The sequence below is a fragment of the Dermacentor silvarum genome, chromosome 8, assembly GCF_013339745.2.
Source record: "Dermacentor silvarum isolate Dsil-2018 chromosome 8, BIME_Dsil_1.4, whole genome shotgun sequence".
Lineage (NCBI taxonomy): Eukaryota > Metazoa > Arthropoda > Arachnida > Ixodida > Ixodidae > Dermacentor > Dermacentor silvarum.
In genome coordinates this window covers 60,389,646-60,406,118 of record NC_051161.1, presented here as the reverse complement: position 1 = coordinate 60,406,118, position 16,473 = coordinate 60,389,646, and the positions used below count along the sequence as shown (strand labels likewise).

General features: G+C 47.1%; 1 protein-coding gene across 3 annotated transcripts; it reads left to right on the top strand.

Moving 5' to 3' along the window:
• The first annotated feature begins 5,537 nt into the window (after window positions 1-5,537).
• On the top strand, window positions 5,538-15,550 carry LOC119462154 (uncharacterized). Of its 3 annotated transcripts, none has more exons than XR_007468353.1 (4): window positions 5,538-5,763; window positions 10,832-10,927; window positions 11,970-12,149; window positions 14,467-15,550. XR_007468353.1 is itself a non-coding variant. In XM_037723499.2 (4 exons), exons 1-4 carry the CDS (start codon window positions 5,652-5,654, stop codon window positions 14,611-14,613), a joined length of 507 nt encoding a protein of 168 aa, XP_037579427.1. In that variant the 5' UTR covers window positions 5,538-5,651; the 3' UTR covers window positions 14,614-15,550. The 3 variants fall into 3 exon arrangements, 2 of the variants coding, with proteins under 2 accessions (XP_037579427.1, XP_049528388.1); XM_037723499.2 differs by having other exon boundaries at window positions 10,860-10,927; XM_049672431.1 differs by lacking the exon at window positions 11,970-12,149 and having other exon boundaries at window positions 10,860-10,927.
• Window positions 15,551-16,473: the final 923 nt, after the last annotated feature.

Sequence of the window (16,473 nt, the reverse complement as noted above, 5' to 3'; positions counted from 1 at the left end):
TGCGACAAGGTGCGTTGCATTTCAAACAAGAAGCAGACGACAAGGAGAGCGCGTGCCGCTCTACCGCGCCGCGCCGAAAACGACGACGCCGAAGACCGTCCGGCGCGTGAACACGCGGCAAAGAAAAGAAATCAAAAGGAAAAGAGCCAATCCAATCACAGAGGAACACGGAGCCTCGAGCAGCCAATGAGAAATCGACGAATCGACCAGAGCAGCAGAAAAAGGAGCCGCGCTGGCAGTAGGGGGAGGAGTTCCAGAAGCGGCACCAGGACAAGGTCGGCCACCGGATCGGGAGTTGAAGACGGCCGTCGGGTTCCGGACCCGAGCCACCAGGACTTCACCCGGCCGGGGCCTCCTGCCAACCCATTCCTGGGCGCCGCCACTCCATCCGTTCGAGAACTGCTGCCCGAGGCCGGCGAGCGTCTGCGCCCGTGGGCAGAACGAGAGCTGTCGGGCTACGGGCCCGAGCTCTACGACCAGCTGCCCGGCCAGGACGCCGCCGCCGTCAACTCGTGCTGCCGAGCCGCCTGTCTTCTCCCACCGAGCCAGCGCTGCCACGCTCTGGTAGCCTTTACGACGTTCCGACACGAGCTTTGGTGAGACCAACACCGCTCATCTCGTCGTCTCGTCTCCGCTACTCCGCGTCGAGACTATAGCACGCGCACATGCCCGCTTCCTGCCCGAACTTGCCCGATATCATTAGGCGTTCGAGCTACATGTTTTCATTTTATCTTTGTGTGTTTGGTTTATAGTTTTCTTTTCGTTCTAGTTTTAATTATTAAAAGTTTGTGTGTTTCTCAACAAACGGCTTTGTCCTCGATTGGGTTCTGGGAGGCTTCGCCTCAGAGAACCGCCTGAAAATATTAAAAAGAACCTGCTCATCACAGCCGTACACCCTATAGCGGTGTACCGTAGCGACCATAAGGTCCTTGGTCCCTAAATAAATGAAAACCACCGGATCATATATATTTCTCATACTTTAATAGTTCAAATAACCAATTACACCATCACATGTTAATAGTCATAATTGGAAATACATAACTCCCACCATAGTACAGCTTCGCTGGTCTTCCATCTCCACCCCAGTGGAAGGGCTGGCAGTTTTTTTCTTTTTTTCTTCTTCGTAGTTTGTGAACTGGGTGTAGAGCGTACACGTTTCAATTCACGCCCGTCCCCCGAGTCCTCCTCGTCGAGGGAGCGCTTCGATGACGAGTCATCTGCCGATGTCGACACTAAGCCTAAAACCTCGGCATCACAATAACTGCCGCTACTTGTTGCAGAATCATTAACCATGCTGCTGCGACTGTACCTCCACAGAAGCTGAAGGCAAACTGAGACTGCGGGCGAGGACGCGCTCCTTTTGTAGATGCTACGTCGGTGACCACATGTTGACTGCGCCCACTATTCCAATCCGCTTTCCTTCTCCCCTTCGAGTCGGGGCTTCCCCTTCTGCTGCGGCGGAGTGGAGCGGAGGCGTTGGTTGAGCGCGCGTTGTTGCTGCGGAAGGCCCGACCACATTTGGCGTTTTCCCGGCGTTTCCTGGCGTTTCGTCACCTGGCGTCGCTCAGCGTCGACGCTGAGGGAGGCGCCAAGCCGAAACGTCGTGCTCAAGGCACACCAGAGATCTCGGCGCCGGCGCCGCCGCCGGTAGCGGCTCGATGAGCGCCAACGTGGCGCCGACCAATCAGCGTGTGGCCGCGGCCGCGCTGCTGGCAACTTTTGCAAGCGACTTCCGCGTGCGCGCCACCATGTGGCGCCAGTGTCTCGTCGGCGATAGGGTGCCTCGAGGCACCCTAGTCGGCGAGGCGGCGCCGTCTGAGAAAGCAGCCGCTCGTAGCTTCGAGCGCGCTGCCGTGAATGTTTTTGTGTTATGTGTATGTGTGTGTGTGCCGCAGATTTATAAACAGGGCTTAAAAACCTTAATCGGGAACATTTCTCATAGTTCACTTGAATGACATTGCACACTGCTTCTGGTTAAATCTGTCTGGTCACATAGTGCGACGCTGGACTGGCGCTGTTTGCGTGCGTCTCATGTGGGTGGGTGACCTCTTCGGCGCCGTTGATGCAACGACGCCGAGAGACGCAACGGCAGGAAACGCCGGTGAAAACGCTGAATGTGGGCCGGGCTGGAGGCGTTGGCGCCGGCGTCAATTCCGGTCGGAGAGGTCACGTGCTTTATTCTGGGCACGGCTTTTGCGGACGCATTTTGCTACCTTTTGCGGACCCCAGCTGGGTGCGCGCTTTCGCCAATCTAGCCAAGAAACGTTTTCGCGTAAAAATAGACGAGAGAGACGAGAGTGCCGCGCGGATTTCTTCGGGCTGTGTTCGCATATGGGCACCTACAGCGATCACGGGAACAGAAGGAGGCCGTGTTACAGTGTACTACAGTGTACTAGTACACTGTAGCCGTGTGTCGTGGCGACATGACTTCTTAGCACACTATATGCATCGGTACCGAAAGTTAAATTGGTTCGTAGAAGTCACATAACATAGTAGATTGTTTAGGGCTCTCTGGCGCTTTTGACTGCTGCTCGATTACGGGTAAGACACAGAAAATCACTCATTCTAGTGAACGCCGTACCTGACTATTCGCACTAAACATATACAGGGTGTCCCAACTATCATGCACCAAGATTTAAAGATATGCAAATGCCACGTAGCTGGACAGAACAAAGGTAATGTTGTTTGCCGTCGCTTGGAGATATACTCAGGTTACATTTTTTGCATTCCGCCTGATTACATAATTAGTCTTAATTAATTAATCAACTTTTCAACTATTATAATTAGAGGAAAAGTGTGAATGATAAAATTGTAGAGCAACAGGGAAAAAAAAAGTCGTCGGCCCTTCCACTACGTGAAGAAGGTTAACCTGCGCAGCTGAAACGTGCGGCTCCGGTGTTTATCACTGGGTTAATCCCGAGGGTTCATTAAAGTATTTCTCAATTATGAGGTTACACACACGTTAGGCTGCAACGGAGAGAACGACGTCACTGACGGTATGCCCGCAGTCCGCCGTTGCCGCTTACGTTCGATGTCTCGAGTTTGCTCCGTGGCGTGGTTAGCAGCATTCGCCCGCCATTGCCGCTTGCGATTCTTCGAAATTAAATTGCTTCGAAATTTAATCTGTCCGTTACGTAAGACAATAAATGGCTCATACCCCTTTAACCAATGGCCTATACCACCGTAAACGCGGCCTCCACATTACAACGACAGATGTGTATTTGTACGCTGGAATGATGAGCGGCAACGCAGCCAGCTATGGAAGACGACGACGAACGCGGGAGCAGGGGCACGAGCCCGAGCGCCACCCGAGTACAGCCACTGTAACCCGAGGGGCGCCAACGAGCCAGCTGCGGAAGAAGACGACGACGCTCGAGCCAATGTTGATGATGATAGACATATAAAGCTCCGCTTTAGAACTCCCGATACAGCTTTCTGATGCTAAATACGCTGCATAAAAGTGTTTTTACCGAGCGTGAAAGAAGCCCGCGAATACAGGCAAAGCGCCTCGAGCGGCCAGTCGCGCGGCAGTTGAGGGTTCGTGCTGTAATTATGAAGTCAACGGCTACCTATAAAAGCGAGAAAAGAAGAAAAAAAGAAAGGAAAGGGAAAATTCGGGACCCACAATTTTTGCGTCAGCAGCGAGTGAAATTAATGGTGTGGCAAGCACCACTTCAGTCGCTGGCTTTTTGAGCAACTTGAAGCTAAATTAGGTCTTTGCATCATTTCATTTATCATGCAGTGATGTCAACTCTAGGAATTTCTCCCGGGATCTGGAGCTTTTGATACGTATATAACTATACAAGTGCTTAGTTGTAGCTCTGGATTTTGTAAAGACTGGAACCTGGTTTGGCATATGGTTCGCAATGATGCATTCGCAAATCTGTAGTTGGACGAATATTCACGACAGCTACACTAGAAAACGAGTACTCGTGTTTAGGTTCTAATTTTGTTTTTACATAATGTCAAACACGGAGTTCCACACGATTTACGTATCTATATTTTTACTGTGTCAGTACAGTGAAACAAAATATTCTACTCGCTAACCACTCTTTATAAACACGTGCAGCAGCATTACAAATGAAGAATAATCTCGTTGGACTGAAATATGTAGAGCCCAGCCTTTCAAGAAGTTCTGAGCTCTTTTTTGTGTTCAATGTTGATGTCGGGAATGTTTTTGGCTGCTGAAATAGGAACCGATGCGGAGAGGTATAGGCTGTTGACACATGGTTATATGGTTAAATCACTTCAGAATATAGGTTGTGTTGTTTCGCAAAGGCTAAACGTTCTTTTGACCTATGCTGATATGAAAAGGCCATCACCTAGAGTAATAGCGAGTTTCCATTTAGGAAAACTATCAATGTATAATTGTGCACTCTTGAGTGCTCAAAGCGAATTTCAAACCCTATCCACAGCATGAAACATAGATACAAAGTTGGACAAGGCGCGAGCTGGAGGTAGTACAAAGGATGACTGCTTGTCTTTGCTTTGTCATAGGTATTAGCTTTCGTAATTTTTTTCTACTAGTGCAGTCGGATCGTCATGGAGCACGACATGAAGTGGATATATCGTATCGCGTGAAAAAGAAACGCGCATAAATATACAACGCTGACAATTTTTAGGGACACCTCGGCGCAAGAGGTTGGCATCGCTGATGCAAGCACTGAAGTTAATTACTACGAGAACATTCCATTTCTTCTATTTTTTTTTTCTGTAGGGTCATGGGTCACCGTGAGTGGTGGTTACAACATCTTTATTTCAAATCGTTGTGGGGTCTCAGGGTGGCCCCTGTTGGGGGCGACTCCCTCGGCCCAAGTGACGATTTTTAGTTGTTCCCTGAGATCGGTGGCAGTCCTAAGTAAGGTCTCCCAGGTAAGTTTGGAGGGGGCTGGCAAGAGCGTATTTGGGGGAGGAAAACCCCTACATCCCCAAAGAATGTGGTCTTGTGTTGCCAATTCGTTCATGTTACAATTTTGACATATGGGGTTAAATTCCACATTTGTGATAATCGCCAATCTGTGCGGACTCAGAAAAGAGTCTGTCTGAAGCTGGCGAAGGACGGTGGCCTGCGCTCTGGTAAGGTCCCGATGAGGCGCCGGGTATGTAGGTCAAGCAGCTTTTAGAATGTCGAACAGATGGAAACAGCGGAGGGTGAGATATCGGTGCGCTCAGCGCAGTCGCTTACATAAGCACCCGGTTTCGCACAGGTCCCATTGTTCTTTTTGTTTTGTTTTTTTAATCCAAATTCATTCCGTCCTTATCATTTTGGCTCAAGCGCCTCCGTTATCGACGGCATCGATCCGTCGGCACAGGAGATATGAAGCCATTTGCGAAGCGTTTCATATCGCCGGAAAACATGTTGCTGTCGATATGTTTTTATCTCTGTCCTACAACCTACCGCGAGTTCGTGCGTCTCCCTTTCGTCACTAATGAGAGAGAGAGAGAGAGAGAGAAGAATTACAAACTAGGTTTGGGGGGGGGGGGGGGGGGGGCAATAATCTGGGGAACCTAGGGATTAAATGGCACCGTAAGTTCCATAAGAGGGCGAAACTGAAACTATTGTGTTCTGTGCTCGCGGTTGCCCCTCAACTCGTGCGAGTCTGACTGCGCACAAACCGGATAGAGCCATACGGCCGCAGCTCGACCACAGCATGAGGGAAGGCAGCTGGAGTGAAGCGAACCGCAAGATGCACGGCACGGTAGTTCGATGCGAGAAGGTGAAGCAGGAGCCGGTGCCTTTGGATACAGAGATCAGACATCCAGGTATGTGATCTTCAAAACTAAACCTTGCGGGGATGTAATGGTCGCTGGACGCTGTAGCAGTTCAAGATGTTTTGTGCGGATGAGGAGCCACCCCTAGCGCACAAATATGTGCTATTTGGCCAGATTGCTCGAGTTCTATGTATGAACGTGCGCAACAGTGCGTTCGACTAGCGCCCGCGAGCGACAGCAGCGGGCGCTAGTCGAGAGGGGGAGAGTGCCCGTATGGTGGAGGGTATAAGAAAACCAGCAAGCATCCACGTGGAGAACAACTTTTGCTTTGCCCTAGCGTGCAGGTGCATGCACTCTGAACGTTTCTCGTACGTTTTCTTTGGAGCACACCGCTCACCCGTAACCATGTATTAAACTTGTGGTATTTGTTTTTACGTCGCCTCGTCTCTCCTGCCGGACCCCTTCTGATGGTCAACCTGGTTCGAGCTCCAAGCAGACGCTGTTGAAGGTTCACCAAACCCCGGCCCGTAACACGGGTGATACGTTGTAATTAGTCACTAAACAACAAAAATACGTTAACTCTTAAACTTTTAGTTTCAGCGGGCTCATCGTAATTGGAAAATTTAGGCGAGCTATCCGTACAAGCCATATCAAATTTTGGATCTGGAAAAATGCAATTACCGGTGGAACTGTGGCCTGACGAAATTCGGCTATCAGACCGTGCGAAACCGAAACTGGGAGGTTGCAGTGAAGGCAAAGCCGCACCTTTCTATGGCGACGTTCTGCTTACGCCAGCAGCAGCAGGCAGTGAGCGTGCTGCAGCTCCGTGCTCTGTGCTGTCGCTACTTTCGTTTCGTGATTGTCTCGTGTGCACAACCCACTCTCGAAATATACTGGATCTTGGCTGCATCCAGCTACGTAGATATTCGTGCAGGAATCCCCTTTATCTCTTAAAGGGCTCCTCACCAGGTCGCATAGCAAGTTTTGGTTATATGCTGAAAGTTGTTACGTGCCCTCTAGGGAGCGTTCTACCGCGAGAATTTTTCAAATTGGTTCGATAATTGCCAAGATAGAAATATTTCAGTGCCACAAATCCATGATTTCGAGGGAGTCTACATGTAACGCTCGTAGGCTCCCTAATGATACCAAGTGGTCCGTTATGAGAATAGGAAAGGTTAGCGCTATCTTCTACAGCCCTTGAGGGAGCGGAGGCGAGCGCCACTACCAAGAGAGAGACTCTCTCCCATTGCCCCGTCTAGCGTCCTCAAGCTATGGTACACATGGTGTGGAGGTGCGAAGCAATATATGATAGCTTAAACACGATAGAATCCTGGGAGGCCTTACTACGCAATCCGGACAGCAAGACTCAACGCGAAATCATCAGCCAAGCTCTAGCTGCGGCTGAGTCCTTCGGGATCCCGGCCGACAGATAGAGGCGCTGCGGAGGAAGACCATCTTCTGAGGCGTTAATTGACTGGTGGAAATAAATGTTATTTCTCTCTCTCTCTCTCTCTCTCTCTCTCTCTCTTGCCTGCGTTCTCTCCCTTGGTTCTCCCATGCCGAAGCCGGAGAATCGCGTGACACATACGTCATGGGCCCAGCCTCTTTTTTTTTTTTTTTTTTTTTTTTTTCTGTGCGGCGCACTTTCGGTGACGGCCTCGAGCGCGAGCTGTTGCGATTGTCCTGAATCGCGCAGCATACGATTTTGCACGATGTGCACGAGAGTGCCCAACGCACAACACTGAGGCAGACGCAAGCAGAACAGAGCACGATCGCGCGCTGGAACGCGGTAGAAAATGACAGTTTCGTAGTCAGCGCAAGGTCGATTCACATAGGTCGCGAAGCTTCGGGCGAAAAGCGGTTCAGAACCAATTGTCACCGACATCAGCAAGGGTGGTTATGGGAGCAGCGATTGAAGCGCGACTATGTTGGGGGGGAATAAACACTGGGAAAGAAAAAAAGCGTTTTTAAATTAAAGCGAGACGCAGTTAGGTTCATTCAACGAAAATAAAATTCTTAATTCATTTTATATATGCATGGCGAGAAAAGATACAACTGTATTTTACTAGATCATTATCAATATATACCTTTTTTCAGGGCCCACCGTGAGAGCGCCCATCGATAGCGGTGGGCGTTGACGCCGCTATCACTTGCAATGCCATGCAACTCTTGGGAGTGCGTGGAAAGGCGCGCTCGTAAAGCTCACCTGTTACAATACGCCCCCCTCACATGTGTTGTGTTGCATGTCGACGTTTGCCTGAATTAGGTGACGCGGGTAGTTTTATTGTTTCTTAACCTGTGCAGTCAAAAGCAATAGTAGCGACCGTCAGATACTTGTTTACTTAGTTGTTTTCGCGCAACAGCGCTGGCCGACGGGCTTGGCGTCCGACGAAAGGACGAGCACTCAACGCAATCTACGCCCAAAGTGTTCGTCGGCCTCCTAAGAAAGTATGTTCTGTGCAGCGATGCGATTTCGACACCCGTACGGCTTATCTTTTCCGGCATCGCTTTTCGCGCTGAAAACTCGGAACGCCCATGAAGTCGAATGGCGGGGCATTTGAATATACAGCTCTAATGGCAGGCCTCCGAAAACAAATTTCGCGCCTATGAGAACAAAATGACGTCACTTCTGTTTTTGACGGATATGACGTCAAATTATTTTTTCTTCCGCCGGAAGTGTTCCCTCCTCACACAGATGGCGCTAAGCCCCATGAACCGCCGGTAAGCAACCATGTTTTGAACGTATGGGCTTCTATGGAAGCTTCGCTACCAGGTATATCTACCTTGGTCAGCGCGCGCGACTGCACGACGTGGGAACAAGCAGACGAAACGGAAGCGCATCTCTCTTGCTGTGGTGCGAAGTAAAACAAAAACACGCAGACGTTCGGTTTGTATGTTTTATTATTTCTCTAAACTTTAATTTGTTTACAGAACGAACAGATTGAACAAATAACTGATGTTGCCTTGGATAATTCTCGAAGTCACGTGTCACTACGAGCGACGTCACAGCATTGCGATCTACGTAGGCGCACTTGTGTGATATACGTCGACTCTCCGACTGGGAGCGCGGCGCCCGCGACCAGAAGGGAAAACGGCCGTTTAGTTTGAAATTTAACTTCTTTCCGCGGTGCGTAGCGGTGTAATACTTAGCAGACACGATCGTTAGCGCGCATTGTATGCACCGCATAAGACTCCATAAAGACTGAAATCGCTCTGGAGACGGGACTTAGACTGGACTTAAGAGCTTTGTGCAAGTGGCCCCTGGTGAGGGGTCCTTTAAGCATTTCAATCTTCCCCGCTCTGACCCGAATTCTCAGGCAATTGACGATGCTGCTTGACTCGCGAAATGCGGAGCAAAGGCACGCATTTTCGCGTAGGTCTTTCACTGTTGCCAAACGACCTCCGTACAAAACTGACTCACTGTACTGGCGTGCACTAGCAACGCTTGCAGTCTCAAGGGCAAAAAAAAAAAAAAAAAAAAAAAAGCTGCTGTAAACTTTTTTTACCTTTGCTTTCCGTATTCTTGGCCGCGAAGAGCAGCTACTACACTGGTGAATTATTTTTCCGGATGGAATTTTCCTGCGTACTATCCGCATACATGCATAATGGAGGCTGCAATATTAGAAGGGTTTTCGACCTCTAAACTCCTGCACTTTCAATGCCATGCATTTTCTATGAATGTGCACCTCGGTGTACTCGAAAGCAATTCCACGCACAGGCATGCAACTAGTCATATAAGATTCCATATCTACACACCATACGTACGCAGCTTCAGATCTAGTGTTGCAAAACCAGTCCAAGCTGCTTTCTGGTCTTCGATTTGTTGCCCAACTGACACACATTTACAATTTGCAGTGTATACACTTTAACTGCCCCATCCCAGCATTCTTTTTTTCATCCTACAAGGCAACAGGAATACGTTTATTAGCAGTAAACAGTATAGCTTAATTTCCAATGATGTTTCATTTGTATCGTAATAGCCTACAGTTTGATTTTGCACAGTGTAGTACATATAAACATTCATTGTTAAACCAATAAACATTATAAGTACACTGCAACGTTGCTTGCCTACTAGCTGACTCGGCTTTCTGGTGTGCCAGTGCAATTGCATAATGTGGTAGCCATAAATATAGCGCAAGTAGGTCATAGTTCAGTAATGATGTATACGCATCATTACTAGGGTACTGGATGCATGCTTTAAGGACCTAGTTTTTTATGGCGCAACGAAACACTCACCCTCGGTAGTGTTTACACCTGCAGCGGTTACCTTATAAAGCGCGTGGATATTTTGTAAGCTGAATTTTTCGAGCTCATCTTCTAAAAAAGCAAGAGACCCTCCTCCAGCAACGCTGAGAAATGAGAGCGATGCCGATAGCCCACCTCACAAATTGTGAACGGCGCCCATCGTACTGCTTTCACAGGAGTCAGTGCAACTGTGGTTAACCACCTGCATTTTGATTTTTTTTTTCAACCACTTTGAAAATAAAAAGCTGGCACAATAAGTTTGCGTTATCGTACAGGCCTTTATTATATTTGTACCGCGGTTTTCCCCAAGTACACACCTACGCCATGGCTGGCTGGCCCCCGTCGTCGCCATTCAATCGATAGACGAGCCAAGCCAACTCATTGAAAACGAAGGCGAAGGCAGCGCCACTTTTCTGCTCGCTACAAACGAAGGCCTATCTGCACATTGTGAGTTAGAAAAGCTTATAACGGAAAAAAGTGTACTGGATTTTAATACTTATAAAAATACCAGGAACTGCGTACACTAATAGAGGGTCACGTGGTAGACCTCTTATGCATCTTCAAGTTTTTGCCACTTGGGGCACCAAAGATCATTTTTGGCGACATTTAGTGAAGAATTAAAAATATAAACTCACGTTTGATGAGAAAAACATGGCTCGTTTCAACCAGTACGATAGGCAATCTTTCCATCAGCGGAGTATCTCGATTCATGTTCTGAGTGGTTGTCTGTCTCTTTAAAGTTGGCGATTCAGCTGCCTGCCGTTTTAAAAGTGAAGCGTGCATATATATTTAACTATCGTATCTCCATTATTAAAGGCGATGGATAAAAATGACAAGAAAAGAAAATAATGACATAGACACATTTTTTCACCAGTGGCACAATTCTATTCTTTATTGGGCAGCTGGCATCGCCCTCAACTCTTCCGGAGAGCCTAAAGCAAGATGGCACTATTCTCAAGCGTTCAGCCAGGTACTTGCTTCTTTTACACCATTTTTGTCAAATTTAGCACTGTGTGTTTCCACTTTCTGATAATTTACTAGCCTATACTCAGTACAATTTTCTCGCTATATCTGTACTTTCATTTAAAACCTTCTATGCCCTGCCTCACAAAAGGCCCTTGCCTTTCACAAAACGCCCCTCACTTGTAAAGAAAGAAGAATCAAATTATCTTGATGAGCTTGACTTTTTTTAGCAAAAAAAAAACCACATTAAGTCAACAGACAATGAAGCCCAAAAATAAATAGGATAAATTGACGGTTTCTTAATTCAAATTTACAATAGAAGGAAAAGGGAAATGAAAGTGCAGTAAAAGACAGCTTGCTGTTGGGAGCTGGACCAGCAACCTCTGCATGATGTCTACAATGCTCTAGCAGTTGAACTATGGTGGGGGCAATTCGCCCATTCACTCTCTTGGGTAAGTGCTGTGTGTACTAAGGCTAGCCATGGGAGTGCTAACCGGTACCGCTCATGGTCATGGATGTGGGACATCTTCAGCCGCGACAATACGTAATTTAGAGAACATTAGGAAGGTATCAAGACTGTCAGAGTCGAGTCTCGCTATACAGTAAGCAAGAACAATTGGGAGACCCAATCGAAGGGCTTCATTTTTTTGCAACTACCCCCCCCCCCCCTTTTCAGTAATAATTCCAACAGCACCCCTCACCATTATCATGGCAAGAACATGGCGGCCGCCTGTAGCCGCGGGAAATTCTGGTCTGTATAAGGGCACTGCTCCTGATAAAAAAAACTAATCGTAATGATTGTACAGAATATACTACATAATTTCCTAACTTTTGTTTTATAAAAGGGTGCTTTTTGTTTCATTGTCACAAGAGGAAGACCAAGTTTTGATTTAGTTGTGCAACGTTCTCACGGGCTAGGCATTTAGGGCCACTGCTAGAGCCGTGAACAACTGGGCAATAATTGCTTGTCATCCCAGGTCGCAGAGTACTGACCAAAAAAGTGCATTGCCCCATTTTGAGTTGCTCGAAGCATGTTTCCTCCATAACAGGTGTCCACCACTGTGAACACAGCCATTGTCAACATCAGTGTCAGCAATGGGAATTTTATATTCAGCGTGAACCCTCCTAGCTGCAATACCCGATTGTGCACACCGCTCCATAGCCACAGTGCATGTGGTAACAGCCCAGTCGACAAGTGTTGCACAAGACATCCATCGCCTAAACGAGAGGTATGCCCTGCGTTCAGATCGACTGTAAATCCAACTGTACTTGTTAAACCCTCTTTGTGCGATATATGTAGTACGAGTGTAAATGAAAAACAAAAGGCAATTTTGTGTTTTCGCGGGAATAAACGAAGACGTGCATGTGTTTCTGACGTCACCACGTGTATGCTCGGAGTGACGTGGAAGTAGAAATATCCACTATCCACTGCCTCATTCAGTCGAGTCTCATGGAGCACCACTCCTCGATTGCACCATTGACGAACAACATGCTGTAGCGCGTATTCTGTCTTTGCGGGCAGTCAAAAGGGTGGACACCCACCATCCACTGTTAGCACTTTCCCATCCTCCGTACACCACTGATCTGGCGCCTTCGGATTACCACATATACCCTTTGAAAGAGACGCGGCATGGTTGTCGCTTCTAGTCAGATGACGAGGCCCAGCAAGGGATGCGAATGTGGTTTCGTGAGAAACTACCTTCAGAAATGGGATACAAAAGCTAATTGCACGATATCAAAATTGAATTTTGGTGCAGGGGGCATATCTGCAGAGTGATGTGGAGTTCTTGTTTTCTTGTGGAAATAGAGATGTTACGGGAAAATCGTCTTTACTTTTTTTTTTTATTTACCCTCGTATATATGCATTAGCCTAGGAGAAGGAGGCGGAATGAACGTTTATTGTGCGAAACAGCGAGAAAGTGTTCTTTCTTCGCCCTAGGTGGGCGGCTCTCTCAGTCCTGAAAGCCGTTGGCTAATTCCGCGGCCCAAGCCCAGTCCACCAGCCTTCGCTGATCATCCAGGCTCTGTGCCATTAACATTTCCTCCCACGTTTCTTCGGTGGCTTGTAGCGGTTATGAAGGAATATTTTTTTGTTCGACAAGTTTCAATACCTTGCTGCACTGAACACATAAAAAGGCTGCATGAATACATTTTGCTGAGTTATCAGTGACAGCTTCATTCATTTACATGTCCATGCAGTCGTCTATGCCTAACCCTGTAGTGGCACCTTAATATCTTGCGAGGAGGCAGTTGAGACTAGATCCTGTCAGGAGGCAGAACATTCCGAAGTCTAAAGCTGAGCCGACATGTATGCCAGCCGACTGTGCCTGACAGGTAGCTTGTAATAAATGTGGCCATAATAGATTCGCTGTGAACATCCACGTCAGAGAAGAGCACATTGCTTGCTACATTATTGCTGCGTTTCTCAATCGAAGAGAAAGTGTGCGCTTCATTATCACTCTAACTTAAGGACATGAGCTATACCGAAGTAATGAAACGTCTCTATGTCAGACTAACTAATGTTCGCACTTTCGTTTGCACCGTCTCCAGTTCGTGTGACACCGGCCTAATTTTGGCTCGTACACTTAAATCAGAGTTCGTACCACCTTTAGTGACCGTTTCGTAGCGACATTATATGGCACTCACATATGGGGTGTTAGACTTTGATGTTTCCCTATCATGCAATATTTCGCGAGTACAGCACACAGCCACAACTTTACTTTTTTTCGCATGCCATATGCGCATGGTGTACCATTCTACAATGCTAAGTCAGTGGCCTGTAAACGTGAATCAACTGCAGCTCATCTAAGCATTCTCCAAAATTTGCCAGCAGGATATGGTTCTATATAGCTAGCAAATGTTATACATTACTCTTTCGGAGAGCTGTCACTGTTTGTCACTGTGCGACATCGCAGATTTCATGACCTGATCAAAGATTCAAGCACTTCCTTTTCACGAGACAACTGCAAGAGTTGCCAGGTTTAATGCTATGTAAAAAATCCGGTTTCTTCGGTGATCAGCAATTAGCAAGCCTTGGCTGATTGTTCCCACCTTAGTTTCTTGCAATCAATTAGCGGGAAATATGGTACGCTACAGTGCGGCGCCGTATCCAAAAGGAGGGAAGCACACTGGGGACAACAACAGGAGCATTTGAATGTGTTCCAGTTCTTTATATTTTACTCGTTATTTTTTGGCATATGAAGCTGCTTCATTTAGTATAAACAAAATGCCTGTCTGTCGCATGAGAAGTGATCAATGAATCTAGCCTACACTGACTGATAAAATGAGTATGCCACCCTCTTTTGTACCGAGTGATCAAACTCTTTTCTGCGACTGGGAGCAAGGTGGGTAGAGTCATTGCAGTCTTGCAGTTCTGTCTTCTAGATCTTGTCAAGATCTCTGGGGGACAAATTTGTCTTCCACTTATCATAACCTCACGATAACAATGTCAAAGTGTGTTCTGGCTGTTGGCACATATGCTCAAACTTGCAAGGGTCACACAACAGGACATAGGGACCGATAATGTCTCCCTTTTGTACTTTTCAGTATACAAGGCATTCTTCAAGGCAGGAGTATGCAAGAGACTTGAAGTACATGAACTCATCCAGCCATGCCTATCGTCGATCTGAGTACAGCCTTTCCGATTGTCGTTCGTCGCACCGGAGCCATCGGAAGCACCGGCGGCACCATTGAGCAGTATTAGTGATCAGAAGACTCGGTTGGGTATTATTCAGCGAAGCGGGTCTCTTTGCACTTGTGCATCTACAAGTACAGCCATTGCACTTACTTCCTCCACTATAGTCATGCACTCACACCATTAAGCAGTGTAATTCAGCGATGCGGATCTTTCAGTCAAGGAGGACACGCGACATTCGTTCTGGGCCTTGTCAATGGACCATCCTTTTAAGTAAGGTTTGTTCCAATGCAAGAAAGGTTCACCCCACCACACACGAAAAGATGCAGGTTGTGGTGCGCCAGACTGCACCCACTTGCTGCGAGGTTCAAGGCTGCATTGTATCGTTGCGGTACCTTACCTTGCACCCAGCGCTATCGACAACAGGGTGCAGTGTGCGTCACTGTATACCTCCGAACACAGCCGTGATGGGAGAAGTGGGGGCCTAGGTGCAGTGCACCGAGAATAAGTGGAGAAACACGATTCAATCGAATAAACCTGCAATATGCTGCTCATGGAGGGTCCTACGCCCTACAGAAATACATGGAGCATTACAGCATGCACTTTACATAAAACTGTAGCCCAATTTCATATGGTGAAGTGGTACAGTTCTTATAGTTACCATGTTCTCAATATTACAATGTGCGTCTTGATGTGCTTCCTGGTAATTATGTCTCATTGCAACATTGATATGTGCAAATCTTCAAGCCAGAAAAACTAAAATTTCATGTGATCCACCTGGTGTTAACAGACTGACCCTTTGCACGTGTAGTTTAGAGATCACAGTTGCGGTCTTTTTGGTGCATTATCTCGACTAAGGATATTATTGGCCAAAAAAGCACAGAAATTTTGAAAAAAAAATCTTATTTTTATATGTCACGGTCATTAACAAGCAGTGTTGTACACGTTCCTCAAAAACAGGAACGAAAGCTCGTTCCTTCCCAATATTGAAACGAGTTCCCGTTACTAGTTCTTTAATGCGAAGGGAACACGTTCCAGTTACACTTCGAACCTTGGAACGTGTCGCTACATTAACGTTACATTAGATTTTTTTTAAAATTGAAATATAGTGTCGGATCCCGAGGCGAAATAAAGTGAGCAATTTAAAACTCGCCTCGAACTACGTATATTATTCAAATTTCAACATCGCCGACAGCATATTATCTGGTGATAAAAAGAATCCAAAGAAACGCTCCTAGAAGAATTTGTTCAGGGAGCACCGCACATACTACAGACATGTCTAACTGCAACTTTGGTGCTCGTCTGTTACAAGTGCAACACATATGGCACCTTCTACTTCGGTCTTCAAATGCGCAATCAGGATACTGCGCTTCGGATGTGCAAATAGAAAGTTACTCACATGCATGAAAATAATTAAATTTCTTGCACAAGAAACAGCATCGAAATGAACAATACATAGACGTTTAGACCCTTCTTTGAACTCAGCAAGAGTTGCATCTCGATGTTGGTGGCCGACAGACGAACCCTGTTCTTCGTAAGCACTTCGTTGGCAATGTTGAAGAACCGTTCCACTGAAGCTCTTGAGGGTACTGCCGTGCTGTACTTGAGGAAAAGTTTGCGGTGCACTCAACTGGTATCAGCAGTTACCGCGACAGTTCATCCTGTTCCTCGGCTGGAAGGGTTTGGTGCCCGAACCAGAAGAAATCTTCGGGCGCGGACGAGGTGAAAACATCTGCGCTGGCTGGTTTGGTCAGCGCAGCCAACTCTATCTTTATGTTTATGGTCTACAGGAGGGAGCGTCACGTGACAATCTTGAAGCCTAGTCATAAAAAAATATAGCGGATAATTCACAAAAAAATGCACCGTAATCACGTGACAGGCAAGCAGTAGTTCTTTGCACCTCACGCGGTCGCCCATCC